The following is a 27,921-nucleotide window of genomic DNA, read 5'->3' as shown; positions in this document are numbered from 1 at the left end:
ATTTTTCAGTTTCACCTTAACTGTTTAAATGTTTGTTTTCATGGCTATGCATTTACTGTATGCATTGTCAAACACCATAAAATTGCTGCTCATGTTGCTATTACATGATTTTTATGCTTGAATGATTAGTAGGTCACTGTGTCGCATAACAAACAAAAAACTTTACCCTGAAACGTAAGGACTGGATTAAAAATAAGGACCAAAAACTTGCCAAAAATGAGAGCCCAAAAGTCCCTCAGGAAGCCTGGGGAACGATTTCTTAAGACTACATCAAGCATACAAGAAATTCAGTCCTTTAACAGTCAAATATCAAGAAATGGGAGCGAAAGGGAGAAAGGGGACAGTTTAAAACTTTTACACAGTACTGTATGAGTTTTATGTACAGTGTTATGAGCAAATATGATGTTTAGCATATGGTCTTGGTTGATTTTGATGCTTGCACCCCTTAATGTTTTGTGTGTTAATATAGGTTGTGGTTTCCACTTATCTGATTACTACACACACTCTAAAGCCTGCATAGCAAAGCCCAGTGTGGTGTTTATGTGTGTGTGTGTGTGTGTGTGTGTTTTCTAGGGAAGGTCAGGTGGCAGGACTTTGATCAGGACCTTTATGTGGGGGCGACGGTGGTGAAGCCGGGACAGGATCCCTACGCCCGGAACAAGTTTAACCAGGTGGAGAGCGACAAATTACGAATGGATCGTGGCGTCCCAGATACCAGACACGACCAGTAAGTGTCTCCTCTCTGTCCATCCTCAATCATTCATTTATTCATTCATAACCCAGACACTTTCATCCAAAGCCACTTAAGATTTGGGTTATTATTACTTATTATTATTAATTATTATGACTAGTGTATAGATGGTAATAGAAGTAATACAGCTAAAGATCCAGTCTCAACATCTTGTGCCTCTGGCCCTGCTTGAAGCCTTTTAAAATATTTGGCACACTATTGCTCTTTACAAATTATATGAAAACATTGTTCCGGTGATGTGAAGTCAGTGCATTTCGAAACACGTGCATGAGCTACACTATGAACCTTAATGTTCCAAACAGTCATCAGGGCTTGTTTTTAGGCTTTGAATATCTAAATCAAGTGCAAAAAAGTATTTCTGTACCAGCAGCTCTGATGGTTGTTCTAGCTCCAATTCACAGCCCATCTTTCTGTTAAAGGTCCCATATTATTACTGTTTCTTTAACAAGCTTACACGGGTCTAAGAGCTTCTCCAAAGTTTGTCTGTTAATGTCCCAGCTGAAATACCTCTCAGATAATGACTTTTTGTTTTCATGCTTCAACTCCCTCTGTTTCACTTATTGAACACAGGCTTTCAGTGCGTATTATAACGAACCAATTCCCAGCCACGGCCCAACAGAGAATATGATGTCACATTAGGGAGGAAATCTAAATGCCTCGTTTAAACAACTTGTTTAGGTTCCCACCAGCTTATTCACAGGGACGTGTAAGACAGATGCATCACATAATCTAATGCTAATAATAAACTGTTTAACAAATCAAAATGTTTCGTTTTTTTTTTTTGTAGGGATATGTTTGTCCTTTCTTGCCAAGTTTGAGAAAAGCGGAAGGCTGGTGAGGAAAAGATTGTATATACTCGGTAATACACTGACAGTGATAACAGGAACTAACATGTCTGGTGGACAAAGTGATCACGATGACATGTATGTTAAGAAATGAACAATTATAAATCGGAGGCAAGTTGCCGTGGAATAACAGGAAAAAGAATCATTTGGGACACACTGTAAATTAATCAATTTTAGAGTGCGGCCAGTAACTTTATTTCACTCCACCACATTGCTGATCTTGCCCTGAAGTATTTTGTTTCTTGTAATAACTGTTTAATTTTTTTTTTTTGCCAAATGATATGACTCATCCCATCTCTACTGTGTGGTGATTATCTCTGGTTTGTTGTTTGATCTTGCCTGCTGCACTTAAGCAGTGAATGACTTGAAACGCAAGCGGAGTCGTTAAAGCCTTCTCTAGGAAGTACTTCTCTCGTTCCTCACAGTCCTGATGCAGCACTTAGAAATGTTCCTGCCTTTGTTTAAAGTAACGTGCACCACACCCGTCTCGCACTCTGATTAGCAGAAGCCACGTCATTAGACCAGGAGGTGGTGATGTGGCACCCTGGTGGGAGAGAGAGGAGCATATTTCTTTCATCTGATCATCTGTATTGTCTTTCAGCATCTCTGGCTCATCCCTACGGTTCTTGGAGGTAGCTCAGCGTGACTGGAAAGCTTTCGTGGTTTTTAACAGCATGTCTATTCACAGCTTTTCATTTTGCCCTGCCAGTTTTGGCTCTGTTCAAATGTAACTTTTCATTTCTGTGTTGTACAAGCTGTATCCAGTCCTAATAAGATGATTTAGAGCTTGCATTGTGGTAAGACCGTACATCATTTGGTTCGAATAGCAGCCTTCCAGTTTTATTCTGAAAAACAACGTCGGGGAAAAAAAAAAAAAATTCGGTTAAATAAGTTTTTTTTTTCTTTCTTTTAAGTATTATTATTAGTGAAAGGAGACATAATGGAGGCAGACAGTTAGGTGAGGTGTCTGCTGCATAAAGCTTATTTAATCTGTTCCATGACTGTGAAAATCAAGGACATCTCTCTAATCGTGCCTAATGGGAAAAGTAATGGATGTTGGTAGAAGGGCCGACCGTTAAACTAAAAGTTGGCCCGTCGTCGCTGTCCGTCAGGGCAGAACCGGGCAGGATGCTCTGTCCTCCGAGCACACACAGCTGTTCTGCAGTACTGCATTAGCAGCAGCCGCAGCTCAGGAAAGTTTGACAGTTTGTCAGGGTGGAAGTGTGTTGGAGCACTCACTGTGCCAGAATGGTAGATATGCTCTTATGTCAGCACTGCATGCTGGGTAGGAGTTAACACCAGATAAATCTCTGGGTGATTTATGTGTATTAAAAAAAATCAGTTATAAAAATAAAAGTGGCATTTGTAGGGTTGAGAGAGAGTGCTGTATTAAAATAAAATGACGACGCTGATGAAAAGTTAATGTTTTTAACGTCATTATAATCTGCACTTGGTGAGGATGTTAACCCTTTACCGGCTGGTACAGTGCGCTCACATGCTTTTCGGTCTGTTGGAAGTATAATAATTTTCACTTTCATACTATATCATATAGATTTCATATACTGTTGGACAGATTTAAGTGAGGAAAAAAAACTACATACCTGTTAATAACGTGTTGTCACAACCTGAGTGAGGCTTGGCGCGTACTTTGAAACCGTACTAGAGAGAGGACCCATCCTTCATCAAACCATCTTTTCTACGGATATTCCATTAATCTAAAGCCATGTGAAAAGTCAGGCCACGATCTCCACTACAGGTTCATTCAAATGGGTTGAGATTCAGTGACTGTAAAAACCAAGACTCACGAGTGGGTCATGGAAGTTTAATAAATTAATTAAACCCACTGTTATAAAACACGATGCACTTTATATAATATATCCAGGACAGTCAGTGTACAATTTATTAGGAACATTGGTACACATTTACATCTAAGCAGTCATCCAATCAGACGATTGTATTGCAGTAGTGCAGTTTTCAAAATCATGTAGACCCTGGTCAAGATCTTGACTCAATATTCAGATAAAACTTTAGAATGAGAAAAAAAACTATATAATCCGTGAGGGATTGTAATATAGAGTTTGCTGACAAATGGGGTGGGTTGAATATTTCAGAGACTGCTGATTTAATGGTATTTTGACACACAGTTTGTACAGAATGTTCCGATGAACAAAACCTCCAACAAGCAGCAGTTCTCTGGGTGAAAGCTTGTTGATAAGACGGGTACAAGCTGACAGGAAGTCCATAATAACTCACATTCTCAGTCTTTGGAACCGCATTAAGTTCAATACTGTCAACAACTAACAGCAGCGTAAGACTGCAGTGTGGACAGGGTTACCAAGACAGAACCCAGGACTTCCAAAATCTCGCGCACATGGTCATCTGGATTGAGATCAAATGACTGTTACTGTAGGTGGACCCATGTCATGCCACTAGTTTTCTTTCATTTTGTCAATGTTGTTTAAAGGTCCCATATGTTCTTTAAATGGTTACCACAGGTCTCAGAGATCCCATGAAGTGTTCCGTTAATGTTCCAGCTGAAACATCCTTCAGAAAAAACTATTTTGTTAATACAGATCCTCAGACTAGTGCTGAACAAACAATCACCTAAAAATCGGAATCGCAATATCGACCTTAATGACGGTTACAGACACGATATGCATAGTTGGAAATTTATGTGGAGTGTAAGTAATTATTATATACTTTTCAGTACTGGCAAACATCTTAATTAGATAATTTGTGCAATTATCACGACAATTAAATGGTGAAGGACGCCCTGTTGAGCACAAGACAATCCTATCCTGTCAGTCAGATGGATTTCTCTGGAATGGGTGTGCATGCAAACGATGCAGAATTGATTAATCTCCCACGTGCATCTCCACCTTGCCATTCTTTTGTCATGCTTCAGAACGGTTTTGTGTACCTCTGGAATTAACTGGTTTTAAAAGGCTACTACTTACTAAAGCCGGGCAGACACTAGAATTTCTATCAATCTTGTCTGATGTGTTGTGTTCTCACGGCTCACACCATACGCAATGTGAGTGCTCACAACGTATGTTAAAACAGAACCCTGAACAGGTGTGTATATCGCAGTAAAGTTCTATTCAAACAAGACTGCCACCTGCTTACAGTTTTTTTCAAAAAAGAGACAAGTAGAGATGCTCATAGCCATTTTTGTTAGAACTTGGAAACTAAACAAGAGGGAAAAATGAGTATGGGTGGAAAACGGGTGAGGAGACGCAGGGAATATGGGCAAAACTGTGAAAAAGTCTGACCGTGGGCCTGCTCACACTGCAAGACAGTTGAGTAAAGTTTCAACCCCGCCAGAAAATCCGTCCTGTCCGTCTGGAGCAAAATCCTGGGTCATTCCCGGGGTGACCTGGGTAAGGGGGCCCCGCTCACTCTGCACATTAGACAACGGCTGAAATTTGGCGATGATTATAAAGTTAGTCTGGGGCTGATTCATGGCTAAACTTAGTCTGAATCCGTCTAGCGTCTGCCCAGTCTTAGAGAAAACTTTCCTTTTGGGAACATTTAAGGGTTTATTGGAAAATTAAGGTAACTATTTGTTCTATATTGAACTTCTAAGTGCTCGTGTGTGTTTTCTGTATGTTCTACTGGTCTAGTTATTGGTGCACATTAATCGCAACATGAAATTATACATTACATTACATTACATTACAACATTAATATATGTGCAGTTTGGAATTAATGCAGTTTGTCTATTTAAACTTTTTTTTTTTTTTTTTTTACTTTTGGGGTGATAAATAAATTATTGGCCAACATTCTCTTAATGAAATCACTTGTGTCGTTCCATTGTCCGTGTTAATGAGCTCATTCGAGTTAAGCAACAGGCAAGGTATCTTCTTATATGAGGTCACAATAGGGTGCAATTCTAATTCAGTTTGTTTAGCCTCAGCTAATGCAAAAATGGAAAAAAAAACTGACAAAAAGCAGGGAATGTTGTTTTCCCCTTACATTTGTTTGTAGACACATACTGGACATGTCTGAATGTCTAAAAAATGATAAAAAAAATTTGGGGTAATAGGTCCCCTTTAACACACACTCACTCACTCATCGTCCATACCACTTTATCCTGTGTTCAGGGTCGCGGGCTCTTTAACACATCTAAAATGTATTTTCGGAAGTGTTCAGATTTTACCAGGTTAAGGTCTAAGTTATGACTGTGGAATAGTTGAGAAATGTATTTTGTGCAATATTGTTTTGCTTTGATAAAAAGCACAGTTATGTGAAAGGCTAAAAGTTGTGGGGAAGTGGACAGCAGGAGGATTTAGGTGTTTATCTGTTGTAATACCAGCACACACTGCTGTCTCTTCAACATGTGTCGAGTTCCAGAAGGTCGCTGCTTGGCAGGCAGGATGCACAGTCTGTTTGTGTCAGGCTGCGCTTTAGCGTGTGAAGCTGCAGAGCACTGCCACGACTCCCTGATTTCCTGCTGACATCCAGAAGCGGAGTCATTCAGAGGAATCCCCTGATCCTCATACACGAGCCTGATCCCAGTAACATCACACCACAACACTTTCTGCCCGACGTTAATAAGCCGTAATTTATTGTCTCTGGGAAATCTGGTTCATGACTGGTCTTGGACTTTATAGAATATGTTTCACACAGTCAGCTGGACTATTTATAGAACAGCTTCCTCTAGCTGACGGTTGAGACACAGAATCTGGCAAGCGCAAGTTAATTATGTAGCGTAGCAGCAGGTGACGTTCCAGTGTAAATATTCGAACAGCGTACCTTATATTTGCATTAGTCTGCCATGAGCAGATCTCTGAAAGATAAAACTGGCTTTGTGAAAGGAGGAGGACGGGAAAACAACATCTGTTAAGGTGACCATCTGATCAATTCCTGGTCTTGTGCTTACTGTGTCTGCTCCTTTTAAACCTGGAGTTTTAGTGCTGTTCTGTCCTGTTATTGATTTGTTTTCTCAAGTCCACTTGTTCAAGTGTCTGTTGTAACTTGGGAGGATCGAGACAGTCCATCAGCACGGCTCTGCAAGAGCATTACTCATGGGATTATGGGCTGAAGTCAACACGAAGCACAAAGCCGAAGTAAACGTTCACTCATCACTTGTGGAAACTCCATAATTCGGGCCTCACACTCTTCCCTCTCCTGTCTAAGGGAATTTCTATCACTTCCTACTTCCCTTATCTTTAGTGTTAAAGTGTGGAGGATGATTGGGGTTCATCCCAATGCATAACATAGCGTATGTGAGAGCGAGCTTTTCATTCGACTGAGCAATGCAATTAGTTCTTGTCATGTTTGTTCATGTTGTACCCTTCCTCCTTGTTGGTGAAGAAAGTCGTGCTGTGGTCTGATGATAAACCTGAATGATTATAACTGAAATCCAGTAAAGAAGCTTTTAACACGGAATTGACTACAGCTTAAAAAATGTAATTCATTATATAGAAGCTATTAAACGAGACGCTTCGTTTGAACCTCAGATCATTTGTCGAGAGAAAGGGAAGGAAAAAGGGAATTGAATGAACACCCCTGCAATCAATTAAAGATTAAGAAGAGCGGTAAAGATAACACCCTCCTCCAAGGACACCCCAAGATACACTTTATTGAAATGGTTTATCAGCTCAAGGACTCTACAAGCAAGTTCATTAATTCTTTGTCCTCCCCTTTATAAGGCTCGGTGTGTTTGTGCTCTCAGCAAAACTTAAAGGCAGAAAGTCTTTGGCTGTTCAATAGCGCAAGCTGAGCTCTAAATCTTGTCTCCTTTTTTTTATTCTGTAGGCATTTGAAGAAAACAAGTTAAAGGTTAAAGGCTCATTGCAGTGTTATAACTGGAGCCACTCTAATAAATGAGCATTTTCAAGAAAGTGCTTGTATAGGCCGTGCTTCTTTCATCAAGTTTATTTTGTTTGGTATAACAAAAAAAAAAAAAAAAAGTTGTTTGCACAATATATTTTTTTTTATTTCTAGTGGGGCGGCAGAGAAATAATGTAACGCATTGAGTATCAACTATATACAAGTACCAGTGAACTTGTGACAAGATAGATCATGAGCACCCAAGGCTCCCCGATTTTCTCCCTAATTTAGTCCTATCCAATTCCCACCCGTCACTGGTGCGTTCCCACATCAAGGCTACTACGAGTCAGGGAGGGCCAAAGGACTCCCATGTGTTTCCACCCAACCACGTGATCGTGATGCCTGCCGGCCACATCTTTTCTAACTGCTCACTCACGCACTGTTGGGGTTGGCGTAACACACTCGGAGGGCAGCGCTATCCTCTCCTTCCGCTTGCATGAGTCACAGATGCCCGTGATTGGCTATACAGCCATAATTGATGCGAGGACGCAAAGTACCTTTCAGCAGACGAAGAGGTCACCCATGGGATGCGCCAGACAAACAAGTCTAATCCATGGAGGCCCAACCTCGCAATCCACTAGACCTAAGAGATCCTCTGCTAACATTCTGGTGCCAGACACAACAACACAATCATCTTGTGGATTCATGCCCTGAGGGGCCAGAGCTGCCCCAGTGGCACAAGGAGAAACCTACTGTACACAATACTGGGCCTAGGGTTTTGGTGTATATGTGTCATTTGTGCACCAAGACCACAAGTTCACATCCTAATGATTTTTCAGCATTGTTGGCTGTGATGTTCGGGCATATGTGATCACGTACTTGTTATCCGGTCAGTCACAATGAAGGTAGACAATCCTGGGTGTCTGTGATCTACTGCATGTGGAAGAGGACAGATAGCACTTCGTAGAGCTGGATTAGTGTATGTTGCCTTGATACACAGCATAAGCAGCAGATTAAAAAGATGTAGGGTGTTAGCTTCATGTGTCGTACAGGAAGCCTTGACCCTCCCCAGCTGATACTGGATCGTCAGTAGTTGTCAGTTATCAGTAAATTTAGGAAAAATAAGGGAAGAAGTAGGAAGTCTTGATTCTGTATCTTACTTCAGGGTTTCGTGTGCTGCACTGAGGAAAGAAAAATAAAAGGGAACCAAATGCTGTCTTAACGTATTTGCCTGTTAGGACAAATAAATTAGTGAAATTGTTCCTTTTTTTTCTACAGTCATGGTAAGGGATTTATAAAACTACATTTATGAGGCTTGTTTTTCACTGAGTTGAGCTTATTTTCTAGTAGACATTCATTTATGTCTCTTGACAGTGTGGAAATGAAATAAGCATAGCACCCAGCCGAGCTCATGTCAAAGTTCTTGACTCGTATCCAAGACAACTTTTTTTATTCGTACTAATGGAACATTACTTTTGTGTAAAGTTAGAAATTATCCAAAAATAAATGCATTAATAAAGATTGTGTTTTTGTTACACTTTGCCTGAAATTTGCTGGAGCTCCTCTATAAAGATCTGCTCAGAGCTGTCAGAACTTATAACAAGTGGGCACTGGATGCATGGCAGAAAGTTTTTCCTGCAGTGTTGGCATGCGTGGTTGCACAGCAGGCGAGCTTGAAGGTAGTCAGTACTCCTGCCATGCTGAGTGCTATGAGGATATGTGGCTAGAGTACTGTAGAGCTGAGAAATCAGATTGCTTATCATAGGCACCAGAAAAGTGCCTCATTGTTTGAAGGTTCAGCTCGGAGGTCATTCTGTTTGTTGGTCAGACGTGGCCGAGTCCGATTTTAAATAGGCTTTTCCTAAATACGACAGGAACGCTGATTATGTTTTGGTGATATAAAATGTTTTTGACGTCTTCATCCGTTATCACCATGCACTATTAAGCAGGCTTTGTACTTTATTTCCCCAGATTTTAACACTGTAACCAAGAGTTCTTAATGAAAAGACATATTTGTTGGCTTATCACCTGATTGCTTCTGTCTAAATATTTATTATTTAAACTGTAGTCACTTGAATTTGTCAAGTTGTTATCCTGAGTTTTTTTTTTTCTTCTTTTTTTCTTTTTCTAGTCTCAGAAGTGCACTCCGGGTTTTTATCTAATCATCGTCGCCTTCTGGAGCAAGAAAAATTGCAGTCTTTTGTATGTAATGGATTTAATGGATTTAATGTGATAACCTGATGAAAGAGTTTCGAGATCGCCGCGTGATGCAGTTACTTTTCAGTTCAGGAGTAGGGAGAAGACAGAAATGGCTCATTGTGCAGCTGAATAGACAAAGACAGCAAGAGGAATTTGGGACGAGGCTTAAATTGGAAATAAAAAGACGGCATATTTCTCAGTACGTTCTTTACTATCCATTTAAATAGAGGCTGTAATGGCCTGAATAAGGGGGCTAGTTTTTCTGAGTCATACAGACATGCATGTCACGAAAGCACAATTTAGCATGTAGAGCAGGGCTTCTCAGATTTAACATTTAAAGGAATCTAAATCTGATATCTATTCACGGTCAAAGAACAGAAGCGATTGGTGATAAGAAACTGACTTTTATTAAACTTGCATTCAAACCTAGTGGAAAAACGGTTTGACTGCAGTCAGATGTTAACCAAAATAGCTCTAATTTTACATTCAAGTGTCAGACAGAGTTCAAGTTAAAGCAAAGGAAATGCCTCTGTTTTCATCCAAATTGTTACTTGTGATTCTAAACAGCTCCAACTTTTAACTAAACATAAAGTTTACAGGTGTTCACAAGATCTGCTCAGAGCTATCAGAACCTATAACGGGTGGGCACTGGATGCATGAACTGCCTAAACAAACCAACCTTAAAGGACAACACAACAAGATCCTGTAGGAGCAAAAATCATATTTAACTAACAGTTATAGGATGCCCTAAAGGGCCGTTAAAAAGGTGTGGTCGCTGGACGGAGACACTGATCTTTTCATTGCATATTTGGATGGTGACATCCTCACTGCATACGGGACGTGGTGTACACTGACATAAGGTGCTGAAGTCGCGCTTGTCTGTGCCTGCAGGACAGAATGTGAACCAAACTGATAGCCGAACTCTCTGGTACGCTTGTTTTCATCAAACCATTCTGTTTAGCCTTAATCTCTAGCTGGGATCGCCATAACGATCTTCACATAGACTACAAAACAGTTTAAAAAGTTTACTGTATATTTATTTCGAAGTTGGAAACGTACTCTTAATTACATTGTATTACTGCATTCCTGATGTGTGAGCCGGGTCCGGATCGACCTGCCATGTGGTCCGGATCGACCTGCCATGTGGTCCGGATCGACCTGCCATGTGGTCCGGATCGACCTGCCATGTGGTCCGGATCGACCTGCCATGTGGTCCGGATCGACCTGCCATGTGGTCCGGATCTAGTCCAGTACCTGTATATAGAAATAAAATAGATTTTAATGATCTTTTTTTCATACAGTTTTGAGTAACGGCAGCTCTGACACTAGTGTTGGCTCCAATTGAAATCGCTGGTTTCTATAAATACATATCTGCTGTTTCTACAGTTAAAACTTACTGTGCACACGGAACTGCACGATGGGCAATCAACATGAAACAATTTTATATTTGTATAGTGCTTTAAACAATTGACATTGTCGCAAAGCAGCTTTACACAAAGTTTAGGTTTGTATGAAATGTGACTGTGTATGAATCAAAATGATATGATTGTCCCTGATGAACAAGTCGAGCACGACGGCGACAGTGGCAAGGAAAAACTCCCTGAGATGGTAGTAGGAAGAAACCTGGAGAGGAACCAGACTCAACAGGGAACCCATCCTCATTTGGGTGAAATGGATAGCAGAGATTGATCTGCATCATAGTGTGTGAGATGGGTACATCAAATAGGAGAAACAAAAAAGAGAACAGTACCTCACCTGGGGATTTCTGCGTAGGACCTCGAGACATACTTTTTAACTCCAAGTTCAACAAATAACAGCAAATCAACACTGCTGCAGCAAACAAATTGACACCCTTTACCCTAAATAAGTTATCCTTTATATACTGTATAAGTATTTTTGCTAACAAAGCCAAAAACTTACACGAGTCCATGTTTTGTGGCTTTGAATTATGGATTAAAATGTTATAATTGTAAGTCTGACTTCTTAAATCTGGATAAGCATGCAGCTGAACCTGCTGATATCTGTTGCCATCCATCCATTAATGTGTGGGGTCACAAGGGACTTTGAGATTATCCCAGGGAACAAGGCACAGAGGATTGGGTGCCGAACCATCACAGGGCACAAGCGCGCACACCATCCCAATCATACATTATATGAAATGTTAATCCTCTTACTCTGCATGCCTTTGGACGGTGGGTGGACACCTGAGAACCTGGGGTAAACCCCCCAGTCATGGGGAGAAGAAGCAAACTTTATCCATACTGGACTGGAAGTGTAAGGCGAGAGTGCTAACCACAAAGCCACCGTGCTGCCCTGATTATCTTCCACATAAATTACAAGTTTAAAAACAACGCACTTAGCTTTAATCTTGCAAAATAAAAAGAGAAAATTGTCCCGAACCAAAGAGACATACAAAATTGTCTAATCGAACTGCAGTCTGGAAAGAATTCGTCTGGGTGAATATAAATCTGTGATTATACCCTTAAACAGATCGATCCAGGGTCAGACCCGAGTGTCTGGGCTAAGACTGAGTACACCCTTAAAAGATTTTATTTGCCACTCGTGTGCTTCTACATTTAATGGGATTTGCCGTTGTGCCGTCAGCCTGTTGTTAATAAAACATTGGACGCATTTGGACATCCAGGTGTTTACTGGGGTTAGAAGGACACGTGATATTTGCCCTTTGTCATTAAAGCACTTTATTTAAAGCTGAAATAACTACGGCGAGCATATGGTCTCTCTTCCTTAGAGAATATACCACTTTGTGTGTTTTTTAATGTGTATTTTTTGGTATTAAGGCTGAATACTCTGAGGAATTGTGGCGTGATCGTGGGACTTAAGCAGCGCTGCAAATTTAATTTATAAGAAATACACCCCGCTGATTGAACTGCGAAAGGGAAGGCAGCTTGAGTTGGTCTGTTTGTGGGTCGGTGCATCTTTTCAATCACCTTATATTTTTATTTGAGCTCGAGAGTGAAAAAATCAGCATGAAAGTGCAAATCTTAATGAAATAGAAACGACTTCACGGTTGCAAAGGTTTTAGATCATCTGATCCATTCTTGAGGAGATTATGGTTATGATATTTGAAATATCCTATAGGGTATATAAGAGTCCTCTTCTGGAAGAAGGAAGTGGAGAATGATGTTACTGAGATCTGCTTCAGAAATGCTCATCTTCGAGTCTGTCCAGTGATACAGTGATGGATGTGTGTGTGCTGCTCTTTACTCGTTAATGGAAGAGGAAGCTCAGCATAAGGTGTGTGTGTGAAATAAATAAATTTTTATGTACAAAATCCACATTCCGTTTGAGCTTCCAGCAAGGTCATGCAAATAAATATTTGGAATCCTCGTACTGTAGATATGCTGTGAATTTTAAATTTTGCATGAGATCAGGTTGTTGCTTTCCCCACACACTGCTCTGGTCTGAGGTTAAACAGAGATCTGCAGTGCATGCCCTGTACGCGTGTGTACGAGTGCTGTCTTTTGGAGTGGTGCGGCTCTCACGGACAATAACGATAAGTCGCTTTGGCAGGCTCCTGATCTGAACCCCAGGCAGCGATACAGAGACGAGTTTGCACTTCCCTCACCTTTAACTAAAGAAAAGGCCACAGGATTATCCCCATAGGTGCCGAGTTCAAACCTGTGTGGCCAGATGTCCGGCTTGTTCTGTAAAACAGAATGAACAATCTGAAAATAAAAGCAGGGATATTATTATTCTTGTATTATTCTTTGTTCTTGTAGTATTAGTCCTTTTGTAGATATTTTCATAGTTATTATTGTAGAAGTGGTTCTCATCACTTTTGTTGGTTTAAGTAGTAATTCGGTTGGATTAATGGTATTTAGTGTAATTGTTATTGTACACCTTGTTTTTGTAGGTGTTTGAGATGACATTTTGACATTTGTACAAGTTTTGTCATAATTTTTAAAAAAAGGTTTTTTCCTCTGATCTTTATAAGTGAGATGTGTAAAATTTAATTTATTTATATAAAAAAAACTCTAAAGTTGGCGCGTTTGTTTTTTTGCAAAATAAATTGTCCTAATTATACTAATTTGTCATACTTATAGAAGTGTATATTGATATAAATATATATATATATATAAAATAAAGTAAATATGTGTGTATGTATGCATGTGTATGTATATGTGTATAGATAGATAGATATAGAAGTATATATGTATGCATGTAGGTATGTGTTAAAATATTTATACAAGTTTTTCTTTTCCAAAAGTGTGTTTAATTTTTTTTTGGCTGACCCTGTGTGTATATCTCATTTAAAATGATGCTACAGTATAGTTTACTAGCCATTTTGGAGTTATGTGTGTTATGTTGCTATGGAAACCGCTGATTTCTAATTCTAATGAGGCCCTTAAGCGGAATCACAGAGTCCTCATTTCCATCATTTGGTCGCAAAGTAAAAGCACTGAGTAATGCCGTATCTGCCTGAGAGCTTGGTTCAATGCCCCGATGAGCTCGTGTGCTCATGTTTCATGCTTAACGTTGCGTTACACAAGCATTTGTACTTGTAATTTGTCAATGAGTCTGAACTCATTAGTGTAACTGAGCAAGCCAACATGAATTTTCTTACATTTTTTAAATAAATTTATTGGTTTAGCTGTCTGTCTGATTTATTTATGTATTTATATGGAACAGGCTTGAAATGAAGTCAGAAGAATAAATTGTGTATCATTTGTTGTACGCCGAAACATTTTTGGATTGCATTGCCATGTGCCATTGCAGGGGTTTCTGCTTATGTTCACAAGAAAAAATATACTAAATTGTACTGTTGACTGGTATTAGGGTGAAATATGAATAATTTGCATATATGAATTGAATATTTAAAATAAATGAAAAAAAAAGGTTGTGGTGTAAATTCTAAATATTCACAATTCCTGTCTTTTTTTTGCAGCTGTCGCCATAAGCAGTGGAAGACGGATCTGCCCTCATCCAGCGTGGTGATCACCTTCCATAATGAAGCTCGGTCCGCTTTATTACGCACCATCATCAGGTGAGTTTTCAGCACTGGAGCTCTTCATGCACTGCTCTCTGTAGTGTCTACTGTATTCCAATTGCATAAGATTAGAGAGCACTTCACGCGCAGCGTGCAGTGCTGTACAGCCCCTTCTCATCATTTCCATTTTGTCCCCCGCTGAGAACGTGTAGTATAATCACTTGTTTAAAGTACACAATGTAAAGCTGTCGTGTAAACAGAGCCCGTCTGACTCCTGAACCTCTCGCCACAGTGTTCTAAAGAAGAGTCCTCCCCACCTCGTCAAAGAGATCATCCTGGTCGACGATTACAGCGACAACCGTAAGTGCTCCCGTCTCCAAGCTTTCCACACGCATCCCTCCTGCAGACGCATCTTACTGTATTTCCTTCATTTTTCCAGACTAAGTACAGAACTCGATTTGAGTTCATTTCCTCTGTTCTGTCTTGACGTGACCCGATTAGCAGACTGACGAAATGGACACGAGCATCCTGTTTCCTGGGCTGTAGTGTCTGTTTTGTGTCCGACCGCGTTTAAACAAGCTCTTCTTCTTCATTTGTTGTTTCAGCTGAAGACGGGGCCTTGCTCGGGAAAATCGAGAAAGTCCGGGTTCTTAGAAACGATAGGCGAGAAGGTGAGTGTGTTATTTAAGGAGGAGGTGAAGTTATGTCTGCTCTGATTTAGTGGACTTCAATATGGTTCCTGTAACTTTAGCATTATTTTCCAATTAAAACTTAACTTGGGTAAAATGTTATAGCAAATAAACAAATCACAGTTATCACTCAAAAGCACTTTTGTTGAATAGCTGCGCATTCCTGCTTTGTGAAACATACCTTAAGCAATTTTTATCATTTTATTAATGGCATATTTTGTTCCAGATCAAATGGGAAAAAAATAATATGAAATTACAAGCAATAAATAAATAAATAAATAAATAAAACACCAGCAAAAAATGAATAAATAAATAAATAAATAAATACATAAATAAATAAAGTACTTTTGATTCTCCTCTGGCTTTTATGATGGCCTGAATTCTTTAACGCATGGGCGTCACTAATGAAAAACAGCATTCTCCATCATGCTGGTTCCAACTTTCTCAAATAGTGGTCAGCACATCAGCTTTGCAGGGTGGAGTTTTGTTAGGATGGAGCATTTCTTTTTAATATCCACCATAAACATGTGACGGAGGTAATTTGTCTTTCCTGAAGAAAAGCTTCAACACTTTATGCTCTGTGGTGAGATACATTCTTATTCTGACAAGTGACTTCATCATGAGTCCTATTTGCTATTGATGAAATAAGAAATTTGAATGCACCCCTGTACACTGACTGTTGAGGTAATGATTGCCGTCTCCGCCTCCCCTCTTACTTTACCCAAGATGTGATTTTTTTTTTTTTTAGTTTTTTTGAAGCTTTGTCTTCACATAGTCATTTTTTATATATATTTTATTAGAACAGCACCAGACACAAGTTCCAGCATTACCTCCTTGGTCAATGCGGATTCGTGATTCATCACTGAATATCATATCCATCCAACCATACACACTCCATGATTGCGTCTCTATAGCCCACTGTGACCTTGTTTTCTTCTCTTTAGGTGGTAATGCTGGCTTTTCTATACTGTATGGAAATATTGTTTCATTCTGTTTATTTCATATAGTTCCATTCCATCACAAACTGTAAATTATATTTCAACTATTCCCCCCCCCCCCCTCCCTTTTTTTGTTAGCATTTTTCTATTTGTAAGGCAATTTTCCCATCCTGATGCTTTGACGTCTTATTTGGTCTGCCCGTGTTTTTTTTTCTTCCCGTTTTGTTTATACCTGGACCAGATTTTCTTCCTGAAGGAGTTGTATAATTCCTTCCAGTGTTTCAATTGACATCTTCCTAGGCGTGGCCACATTAGCCAACAGCTTTCTACACCGCAGACTGATTTCTAATTTGCAATTATTAAACTTCTGCCTTTTTTTTTTTTTTTTTTTTTTTTGGGAAATGCAATTTTTTTTTTCCCCTTAACATTGTGTCATCCATTATTCTTTTGCCTTTTTTTACTTTTAAACCATTGTTTTATTTCATTTAATGTTAGTCGTCTGGTACGTTTCACAAAGCAAGAATGTTGACCTATTAAACCAAAATGGTTTCCTGTCAAATTGTCTACATTTGCTAGAATGTAAAGAAGCTGGGTAAACATCTTTTAAAGTGTGATAATTATTAATACAAACACTAATACATGCAAAAGAATTTATAAGCATTTTATACATGGTACTATACAAGAGGATGGAGGCGGTTATTAACATTAAGAAGGCAAGCTGCAAACTTTCCTACTGATTGATACCGCAGCATGGTTAATTCTCACATCTGATTATTTAAAAGTTGTGGATTAATTCCATATGCTCAGCACAGCTTGGACGTTAGTTTTGGCTGTAACATAAATCACAGGGTAATTTGAATGCGCACTTTCTAATCAGTCGTTGTTTCTGTAACAGCTTCCGTGGACGTGCAGGCTGCACATAATTGAATAATAATAAGTGTGTTAAGGCTCTGCATAACTGATCAGAAGGTCGGCGGTTTGAGCCCCGGCTCTGCTAGGTTTCCTCTGTTGGGCCCTTGAGCAAGGCCCTTAACCCTGTCTGCTACAGGGGCGCCGTAAAAATGACCCTGCGCTCTGACCCCTGCCTTCCAACAAAAAGCTGGGATATCTGCAGAATAAATAATTTAATTGTGTAGTAATGTACATTATGTGATGAATAAATTAAATATTGTTTTTTTTTAATACCATGGATAAAACACATTACCAGTCAAAGTTTAGACATATCTTGGAAAATGGAAAATACATAAATAAACATTAGGGAAAAACATGGAATTAAAAGGTGTGTCCAAACTTTTGACTGTGTATGTATGTATGCATGTATGTATGGCTGGCTGGATGGATGGATGGACGGACATAATCTTACTATTTTTATAGTATTTTTACCCTTCCTAAGTTGATCGTATCTTCCTCAAAGCATGTTCAGTGTTGAGTGTTTTATTCTTCTTATAATACAGAAGTTTTCAGATGGGTGCACTTTCTACTCTAATCAATGAACAGTAGTTCATACTTTTCTTAGTTTAGATTTCTATCCTAATCCTATCCTATCCTGTTTAAGCTACTGATTTAGAAAATGAATCGATACATTTTGACCAATCATAATTGACAAACAGTGCTGTGGTGTGGACTTATGTAAGATGGCTCCAAAAGTCTGGATCCATATCACAGAATGTATTTAAAGTAAATGCTCATATTTATGGCTTTGCACCACAAGTTTAAACACTTGATACAAGAACGTTCATATTCCTTAGTGTATCAGAACTGTAAAGTTCATTTCCTCAGTGGAGTATAATAATTGTTGTGATAGACTGCTGACTTCAGATCAGCCCAAAGAGAAACTGAGGGGATTGATCCCTCTTGGATCTGAAATTACTAAGCAAAAAAAAAAAAAAAAAAAAAAAAAAATATATATATATATATATATATATATATATATATATATATATATATATATATATATATATATATATATATTTGAAGAAGACAAGTGAGAAATATTTACAGTGAACACCTCTGCTCTTCTCTGCCCTATTGGTAGCCATTAAAAATAAAATAATATGTCTGTTAATTGACCAGAGCTGTTGTGTGAACTGTCTAAACGTTCTAAAGGATTTCCCCCCAAAGTTTTTGTTGTTTACCTGCTCAGATTTCCAGCTGCGTAACGATCAAGCAATCAAGCTGCTTAACTGGAAGGAAGTGAAAGAGCCACAACACTTTAATGATGTTCAGCCTCTTATAAAACACAGCTTTTTTATAAAGTGCTTGGACAAATTGGATTGTTAAACAAAAGAACATGATTTGTTTTGTGAGTGAGTGTTCTTTTTTTTTTCTGCAAGGTGTTCTAGTTACCATCACAAAAACGTTTTTCCTTCCGACTGCTCGCATTACCAGCCTAAAGAGCCTTAATGCTGATTTCATTTATTTATTTATTTATTTATTTATTTTTGCAGCAGGTCTGATTTTTTTTTTTATTCTTTTTTGGCTGTATGAACACAAAAATATGATGTTTTTTTTTTTTTTTTTTTAGATCTGAGTCACCTCTATATGTGGTCCGAGATCAGATACGTTTCAGGCATGTGATTTAAATGAGAACAGGCAGATCGGAATTCAGGAGACTTTTTCACCGGCCTATGCGTAGGATTCTGACGTCATCAGTTAGCACCGGCAGTGCAGACTGACTTCATAGATTCCTCAAACAGCTACTGTAAACTGTAAACCCATCTTCCTTCTTCTGGACCACAGCAAATACCGTACAGTGGACAAATTGCTTGCCGTCCTCCAGAGCCGAATCCCAAGCATATTTTGGCAGAAATGACATCATGAGGTCTCGTCAGTATAGGACGTTTCAACCCAGATGGCACAAGCAAAGACATATCTGCAGTATGTGCGCATACATGCTTTTCCAAAGAACAGACTCATCCACTCCTCTAGAGTCGGATAAAATTCACCTGTAATTATTAATGTTAACGGTCATGACATGCCAATCTGATGTGATCTAAAGAATGGGAATGGGACAATGTAGCTTGTAATGCGAACGCAGCCTTACACACACTCTTTCCCGCTCAGTCAATGAGAGTTAGAATTTCATGTACTGATGTCATGTTTAATAACACTTAATTTAAATTGCCATGAACTGATACCAGCTGTGGGAAATGCAAAGTACCTGAACGACAATCTAATTTATCTAAATATTTGGGTTGATCTCTCTCCACCTAAAAAAAGAAACACCTTCCTAACAGTGCTTGGTTCTGACGATACTTAGTTAGTAACGCAGTGTAAGGATCTATCCAATGACGGAATTGTTTTGTAAGTCTGCCAAACATTTAAATGTGTGTTTGTTATGTAAAGAGGTTCTTGGCATTCAGTGTGAAACCTGATTGAGCTATTTAGTCTGATTCGTTCAGTCCAGTTAGTGACGTCAGAGTTCTACTGTAGACTTGTTGAGTTGTGATCAGAGGCTGAAATGTGATGGAGAGATGTGTGGGTGTGGGTGTTGTTTGATGGAGTGGGTGTGGGTTGGTGTGATTTTGGTCTGTATGTGTGTAAGTTTGTCTTTCTGCCTTTTTCTGATTGTGTATTCATGAATGTATTTGCCTGTTTTTGTTTGGGTGTGTGTATGCATTTTGTGTCTGTGTGCCTGTTTTTTGTTTGTGCATTTGTGCGTGTGCTGGTTTTGGCATCTGTATTTGTGTATGTGTTTGTTTATTTGTGTGCATGTGTGTGTGTATGCGTGTGTGCACACAGGTGTGACTGTGTGCATATACATGTCTTTCTGTTCCTGCACAGTTTTTATTGGGTTTGTTTGTGTAGGTGTGTGTGTGGGGTTTTTTTTTTTCTTTTTTTCGCATGTGCGTGAATTTTGTCTTTTTGTGTGTGCACATTCATGCACTTTTGTGTGAGTGTGTATGCCTGTGTGTTTCTTGTGTTCCCCCACAGGAAGATGAAATTTAGACAGTTTTGGCAAAATGTTTCCTTATTGAAGTATTTTTAGTATTTGTAGCAAATTATTAAAGAGCTAAATTAACTATCATCTGTCGACGTTTCTCACAAAGATAATAAGACAAATGTGTGTGTGTGTGTGTGTGTGTGTGTGTGTGTGTGTGTGTGTGTGTGTGTGTGTGTGTGTGTGTATGTTATCTCAGGTCTGATGCGATCACGTGTTCGAGGAGCAGATGCAGCCACGGCCAGTGTCCTTACTTTCCTGGACAGCCACTGTGAGTGTAATGAGCACTGGCTGGAGCCTCTGTTGGAAAGAGTCGCAGAGGTTAGTGACACACACTTTCTCACACACACACTCTTACACACACACATTGGCACAAATGCAGAGGCACAAATCTTAGTTCTCAGCTGTGGCTTTGACAGACTGTTAATTAAACCTTTTCAGGACGGCTCTGTGCTCATGTGGATCAGTGCAGCAGCTGCATTATGGTGTCTCAAGTGATCAGGGGTTTTTTTTTTCCCCCTCTCGTCCAACTGTGCACATTTTTCTGTACGTTAAGACGAGCGGTTAGTACAATGTTAGTTGAGAAAAAAAAATTAAGCATGCTGAGTAACCATGCTCAGACCTGCAGGTTTCACCCACTGACTCAGATTAAGATGGACTCTTGGACCAAGGATAAGTTTTATATATATATATATATATATATATATATATATATATATTTATATATATATATATATATATTTGGCTTCCGTACACCCCTACTCTGGCGGGTTTTTTTTGTTGTTGTTGTTTTTGCTCGTAAATAATTAAACATGCTAACATAATTCCGAACATAGGGATTGCCTTTATAAAGGATTTTCAATTACTGTATGGATTAGTCAATGACTGCCTGAAGTCTGTAACCCATAGACATGGCCAAATGCTTGATTTCCTCCCTCTGGATGCTTCGCCAGAACATGACTTCAGCTGCGGCTTGTTTGTGTATCTTTTTTTGCTTTCAGTCTTGTCTTTAGTACGTGAAAAGCATGCTTTATTGGGTTTAGAGCAGGTGACTGACCTGGTCAGTGAGAAATATTCCAGTTCCTCTGCCTTGTACATGTACATGTATGTTTTGGGTCATTATCGATCTGCAAGCCGAAGTGGTGTCCGGTCAGATTTGGCTGAATCTGAGCAGAGACTATAGCCGGGTCATCAATAAGCACCAGAGACCCAATCCATACCAAAATGAACCATATGGGATCGGGTATTCCCATTATTCTGGTACAGGTTCATTCTGGTTTTATCTGGCCAAAGTTTTCTAAAAAAGTTAAATCTGGCCTTTTTATTCTTCAACGTTACCACTGCTTTTCATCTTGCTTTGAAGCCTCTGTGTTTACTTCATAAAGCCGTCTCTTGACTGTAGGCTTTCACAGTCACATGTGTACCTTGTGTAGATGTTGTGAACGGGTTCTTCTTCACCATAGGCATAATTCTGTAGTCATCCACTTTAGTCCCTTCTGTGGTTTTTTATGCATTTTGCTGTTGCTGATTCCCAGGATTAATTCCGTCTTTTTAATATTGTTCCATACTGTTGTATTGGCTGTTCCCAATGTTCTTGCTATCACTTGGGTGTGGGTTCATTTAGTGTTTTTCAGCCTAATGTTGGCCTGTTTCACTTGTATAGACCTCTTTTTGGACCTCATGTTGAAAGTTTCTGTGAACAGCTACCAAATGGAAATATAATACATAGCGGCTTCTTATATCTGCTTTTATAGTAATGGAGTAAGGAGGGAACAGGCCACATCTGGCCATGCAACTGGCCATTTGTTCCATTACTTATGAGGGTATTAATAAAGTGCTGCAACTCCTGAATGGTTAATGCTGCAACTTCTCGACTTTGCTCATATATCGAGTGTTTCATTTCCAATTCAATGTGGTGGTGGTGTACAAAAATGTAGCTTTTTTTCCCCCCAGAATTTATGGACCTGACTGTATAATGTATGTATGTGATGTTTGTAGGCCATGAGTCAGGTTTCTGCTGTTGTTTTTCCACTGACAGTGCAGTATTTCTTTAAGAAATATCCTCCAATATTCAAGCAGATCAGACAGCTGCCTGGGGGTGTTGGTCCTCTTGTTAATGATTTAGGCCAGTAAGGTCAAATTTGTCTCCAGAAAGGGTGTGTGTGTATGTGTGTGTGGGCTTTCATTCCAACCACGCAGAAGCCACACCTGATTGCACATGTTTAATTAGTTGTTCCTGCCTTTCGATCAGGTGTGGCATCTGCCTGGTTGGATTAAAAGCCTGCACACACACCTGATTTGCCACTACTGGTTTTAGGCCATCAGTTAGACAGACTCTTAGACAGAAGAGTAGCGTTCAACATTCTAAGATCTGTGAAAATCTCATGAATATTTCCATGCCGCGCAGCAGAGAAAGTAAAAAAAAAAAATGTCCTTAAGTGCTATAGATCATTTTCTTCACTCAGACATCGTCAGGATAAAAAAGCCCCACCAAAAGTATTTTCACATAAGAATGATTATTCAGGTAAATCGAATGAACTCCAATGAACAGAAAACTGCTGAGTGTAGGAATTTCAATAGCCCAAGGTTTATTTAAATATTTTCCCATATTATCGTGCCTATACATTTATACAGAGCATGGCAGTTTAATGATGAGAAGTAAAAAAGAAAAGAGAATAAAGAGACAAGTTTATAATAAAATTGATGTCACCGGTCTTCTTCAGCTCACAGGAATATTATTTTAATGTCTGATTTATAAACATAGTAAATTTGAAGCGTCAACAGCTTTATATTCATTATACATGCACAATAAATAAGGTCTGATTTGAGTTCTCTAGGCGCCAGAAGTGCACATCTACAGACAAAATATAGTTGCTGCTAGGGAGAAAATATCAAAATGTAAAAAAGAAGAAAAATAAAAATAATAAGACATAAAACAGTATAAAGATAAAACATTGTCTCTACTGTAATGATGGCATCTGGTCTGAATCAGCCTGTGAAATGCGCGCTCTGTTTCTCAGGTGTGTGTGTGTGTGTGTATGTGTGTGTATGTGTGTGTATTTGTGTGTGTGTGTATTTGTGTGTGTGTGTATTTGTGTGTGTGTGTATTTGTGTGTGTGTGTGTATTTGTGTGTGTGTGTGTATTTGTGTGTGTGTGTGTATTTGTGTGTGTGTGTGTATTTGTGTGTGTGTGTGTTTTTGTGTGTGTGTGTGTATTTGTGTGTTTTTGTGTGTATTTGTGTGTGTGTGTGTGTGTGTGTATTTGTGTGTGTATTTGTGTGTGTATTTGTGTGTGTATTTGTGTGTGTATTTGTGTGTGTATGTGTGTGTGTATTTGTGTGTGTATGTGTGTGTGTGTATTTGTGTGTGTGTATGTGTGTGTGTATGTGTGTGTGTGTGTGTGTGTGTGTGCCCGCGCGCTTATCTGTAAACGTCTATGTGTGTGTTTAACTCACTAATCCTGTGCCAAGCAGGATGCACATGTCTATTGGTTAATTCATGTTTACTGAAGACTGTCACACCCAGACACACACCCACAAACCCACACACACACCCACAAACCCACACACACACACACACACATACACACATACACACACACATACACACATACACATACACACACACACACACACATACACACACACACACACACACACACACACACACCCACATACACACACACATACAGTGCGCGCGCACACACAAGTGCACACATCCGTGTATAGTGTTCAGTTGGGCTTATTGACTACATAAACGGTTTTGGTGAAGGCAAATGTTGATCATTTAAGGGGTGTAATGCGTGTGTTTGCTCGGGATGTGACCACAGGACAAGACCACGTGTATGTTTTAAGACTAAAGTAAATAGGATAATGTTTCACTTCAGTAACAGTATTGTGTACTGTGGTGTAACACAGGCTCAGTATTACAGTAAGTGTGCATAATAGCTTGAAATCTGCCTTTCTATGAATTCTGCTCGATGAATTAATTTATGTAAATCAATGTCAGTTTATTGGGGCAACGATTTGACACGTTGTTATTTGGAATTTACCAGCAGCGATTCTCTAAACCCATTCTGTTCTATCTGACCTGCTGATTTGATTTCCTTTCATTTCTAAAAACTGTAATTGACAGCATACACAAACGTTTTCATGACTTTTTTTTAATAGAAACATTAAGTTTAATGTTCATAATAAAACAGACTGTTAAATAACTTTCAACTTCTCTCCAAAGCTGTGCTCCTCCAAAGTTTTGCACAAATAAATTTCAGTTGGAAATTAGATGACAGTTACCACCCGGGAAGGACTGAGGCTAACACACGCTTCATACGAGACACGTGAAGCCACCAACTACAGTTACTCAACCTGGATCGTTATAGGGCAGGAGAAAAGAGCTCTCCGTGAGCTTGCAGCTGCTCATAATTGGCTCGTGTCTCTATGATTGATGTGAGAATGCAAGTCTTTTCCACTTCTCCCAACTACTCCCTGGACCAAGCTGGCATTTGCACTCTCGATCTCTGGGTGATGAAGTGAAAGCATTTCTGTTGTTCTCATGCATGCTTGGCACAGAATCGTATCCGAGACTGATCATCCTGTCACCGATCATGGCGGATCAAGCTGAAAAACGCTCATTTCCGTGCACTGGATGATTGTATGCAAAGCTGTGTTCTCTTTGATCTTTGGACCACAGCATTGTGTATAAAATCTATATCTGTATAAAACCAAATATATATTTGTAATCATTTATAAATGCTCACAAAAATTTCACAGTACCATGTAAGTTTACATTAATTAATTTAATCAGAATAATGAACCAATCTAAATAATAATGCATTGTATAAACACCTACATCTCGATAGTTTGACCCAATCTGGCCCAAGCAGGATTAATTTTCAGCCGGAATGAGATGGGGTGTGTATATTTTGATAATCTGTTCAATAGGTAAATTTTAGCCATGTTAACATACGGTTAGATGAAATCTAATATGTTTGCCTTGTGTAAGGGTAACATAAGGTGACATGAAATGCAGCTTCTTCTATTCCTTTTCGGTAAACTCCTTGAGAACAGCTCTCCGTCACTCGTCTTTACTTTCATCTACTGTGTCTTTGTCTGAGGAATTTTACATTTAATGTATTATTTTACATTAAACCAATCATAAATGAGACGGAAGCTGGGATTTCTCGGAAATAAAGGAAAGCCTAACTTAACCCTTACCGTTAAAGATAAATACTCCTTCTGCTACATTGTGCGCAGATTAAACACTTGATAGTGAGCAGAACCACTTTGCACATGTCAGAAAAAGTTGAATTCTGATTAAACGCTTTGAGCATGGAAACGTTATCAGATCAGCGTCCATGTAAACAGTCAAGTTGGATTCTGTGATGAGAATTATTTCAATCTGATTGTCCATGTGAACATAGCTAGTGACTAGTCAAGGTTTTCCCAGACCAACACACATTTGATTATTCAACGAATAGCAGTCTCAAAAGATATTTTACGGGCCAGAAATACTGCTCTCATTTCGGTCCTTTCTGTCCTTTCCATAACAGTTCAAACTAATGTGCCTTTTAGCAATCACTTGGTGTGATTTATCTTCCAAGGGCATGAACTTTATGGCATTCTACTACAGTACAAGTAGCTTGCATGATAACATTAAAACAGTGTTGGTGCATCTTTCACTAAATATTGTGACAGTGTTCCTGCTGTAAGGTCTTCCTCCACTGACTCTCTGAACTCATCCTGTCAGTACCAACTGTCTCATTTATATTCAGTGCTGTTATAGGCTTAGGCTGATGAAAGTCATGATTGCCAAGTCTGTTACTACGCCTCCAGATTCATGATCTTTTCCATTTTTTTTTAATCAGCCCACTAAAATATGCTGTCTTTTTATAAAATATCTGCTCACTAACTGCACTTTTTATCAGTTCATTAAAACTAAGAAGTTTAAATTTTTTTGGGGGTACAAATTTTAATGTTACATTAAATCTGCCAAATACTGTTATTCAACCATGCAACCAATATTTTTTGACTTGTTAAAGCTGTGTATGTACACTTTCAGTCAAAAGCTTGGACACATCTTCAGTTAGTATGACCGGTCTGGATCTCCAAAACGAATCAAAAATGTGAAAAGAAAACTTAGCAATGTTAACTTGTGCCTAATTGTGGAATAAAGGGTTCTTTCAGTGCAGCCGCTGTGCTCCTCATCCAAGTAAATAAAGTGCATAATAAAAGTGCTGTGTGGTGTAATATTTAGTACTGGACATTTGCTGACTTCTGCTCTATCCAAAACGGCAGTGTCTGTCAGATGTGCCACAAATACTCGGGCATCTGTTTGTGTCCAGGCTGTGCCATTACCTCATAAATCTGAGAGCAAATTTGGGCAAGAACTTGAAGTCACAGTGAATCTGCTGTAAATTGTTTAGAGTGACATGAATTGCTTTTCCATTTCCTGTAAGTGACATGGTCAGTCCTGGAGCCTTCAGTTTTTCCGAATTGGTCTGGTACAAGTCAAAACCGAACAGCCTTTCCACCGAGTTGTGCCATTTGTTAGTGCTATATGAAAATAATTTACAGCTGTTTTCATATATTTTTTTCTATATTTCCATATTTTTATTAGTATTTGTCTATTTGTTTTCTCTTATTTCATACTTTATATTTTTATTGAAAATCCTTATTTTTTAGGTCATCAGTGGTTGTATAAGCATTTTACTGCATTTCATAAATCAAAAAATAAAATATTATTTAGATTGTGTCTTCAGAGCTACCTTTTCTTACCATTCTTCATAGTATAGATTCAACATTGTCCTGGAAACATTACTCAGAAACATATCCATATTGACCTGATAGCATCACGTATTCGCTGCAGACATCCATGATGCATATCTCTTGTTCCATCACATCCCAAAAGTGCTCTATTGGATTGAGATCTGGTGACTCTGGAGGCCGTTTGAATACAGTGAACTACGTGTCATGTTTAAAAGACTAGTTTGCGATGACTTTAGCTTTGTGACATAGCGTGTCATGGATTTTTTTTTCTTTTTTTCATACCATTTGTTGTAAACCCTAGGGATAGTTGTATGTAAAAATTCCAGTAGATCAGCAGTTTTGGAAATACTCAGACCGGCACATCTGGCACCAACAACCAAGTCACGTTCAAAGTTACTCCCATTCTGATGCTCAGTTTAAACTTCAGCAGGTCATCTTGACCATGTCTATATGCCTAACTGCTTGATATTTGCGTTAATGAGCAGTTGAACGGATTAATAACATGCACTTTTTTCATTGTTATTAGGATAATTCCTTTGTTAATGATTTTACTGTGGAATACATTTCTTCACTTTATACTTACACAAACATCGTATTGACAAAATGCATGCACATTTCCCACAGGGTTAACTGTGTATTCATAATTAATGAGATTGGTTAACTGTCTTAGTAAAAAGGGAACTGTGTAGCTGTTAGGCTTGTTTTTTTTCACGTAAGAATCACACTTTTTTTCTTTATTCTTTTTCGCTTTGTTTGCAGGACAGGACACGTGTGGTCTCACCCATCATAGATGTCATCAACATGGACAACTTCCAGTATGTGGGGGCGTCTGCGGATCTCAAAGGAGGTAAACGCCTCAGAGCACCGCTTCTCCTCTTTTACATACAGTATCTAGTTCTGAAACTGCAATATGTTTCTTATTTGCCACAAGCTTGCAGCATTTAAAGGCTAGTTATCAAAAAATTCCCGACTACATTCCACATCCACCTACTGTACCTAGCCAGAATTTCAAATAATTAGACAAACTATTTTTACCACTTTGTTTGTTAAACTGTCTTTTTAAACTAAGTTT

General features: G+C 38.9%; 1 protein-coding gene across 1 annotated transcript in view; it reads left to right on the top strand.

The window, feature by feature from the left end:
- galnt2 (UDP-N-acetyl-alpha-D-galactosamine:polypeptide N-acetylgalactosaminyltransferase 2) overlaps positions 1 to 27,921 on the top strand; it is a 95,945-nt gene that overhangs the window by 54,512 nt on the left and 13,512 nt on the right. Inside the window, exons 3-8 of the mRNA XM_053503019.1 lie at positions 574 to 727; positions 14,477 to 14,575; positions 14,811 to 14,878; positions 15,124 to 15,189; positions 20,285 to 20,406; positions 27,609 to 27,696. Of these exons, the coding sequence (XP_053358994.1) occupies positions 574 to 727; positions 14,477 to 14,575; positions 14,811 to 14,878; positions 15,124 to 15,189; positions 20,285 to 20,406; positions 27,609 to 27,696 (597 nt within the window). The remainder of the gene's footprint in view (positions 1 to 573; positions 728 to 14,476; positions 14,576 to 14,810; positions 14,879 to 15,123; positions 15,190 to 20,284; positions 20,407 to 27,608; positions 27,697 to 27,921) is intronic.

Source organism: Clarias gariepinus, chromosome 8, assembly GCF_024256425.1.
Source record: "Clarias gariepinus isolate MV-2021 ecotype Netherlands chromosome 8, CGAR_prim_01v2, whole genome shotgun sequence".
NCBI lineage: Eukaryota > Metazoa > Chordata > Actinopteri > Siluriformes > Clariidae > Clarias > Clarias gariepinus.
Note: the sequence above shows the minus strand (reverse complement) of the source record. Positions and strands in the feature narration are given on the sequence as shown.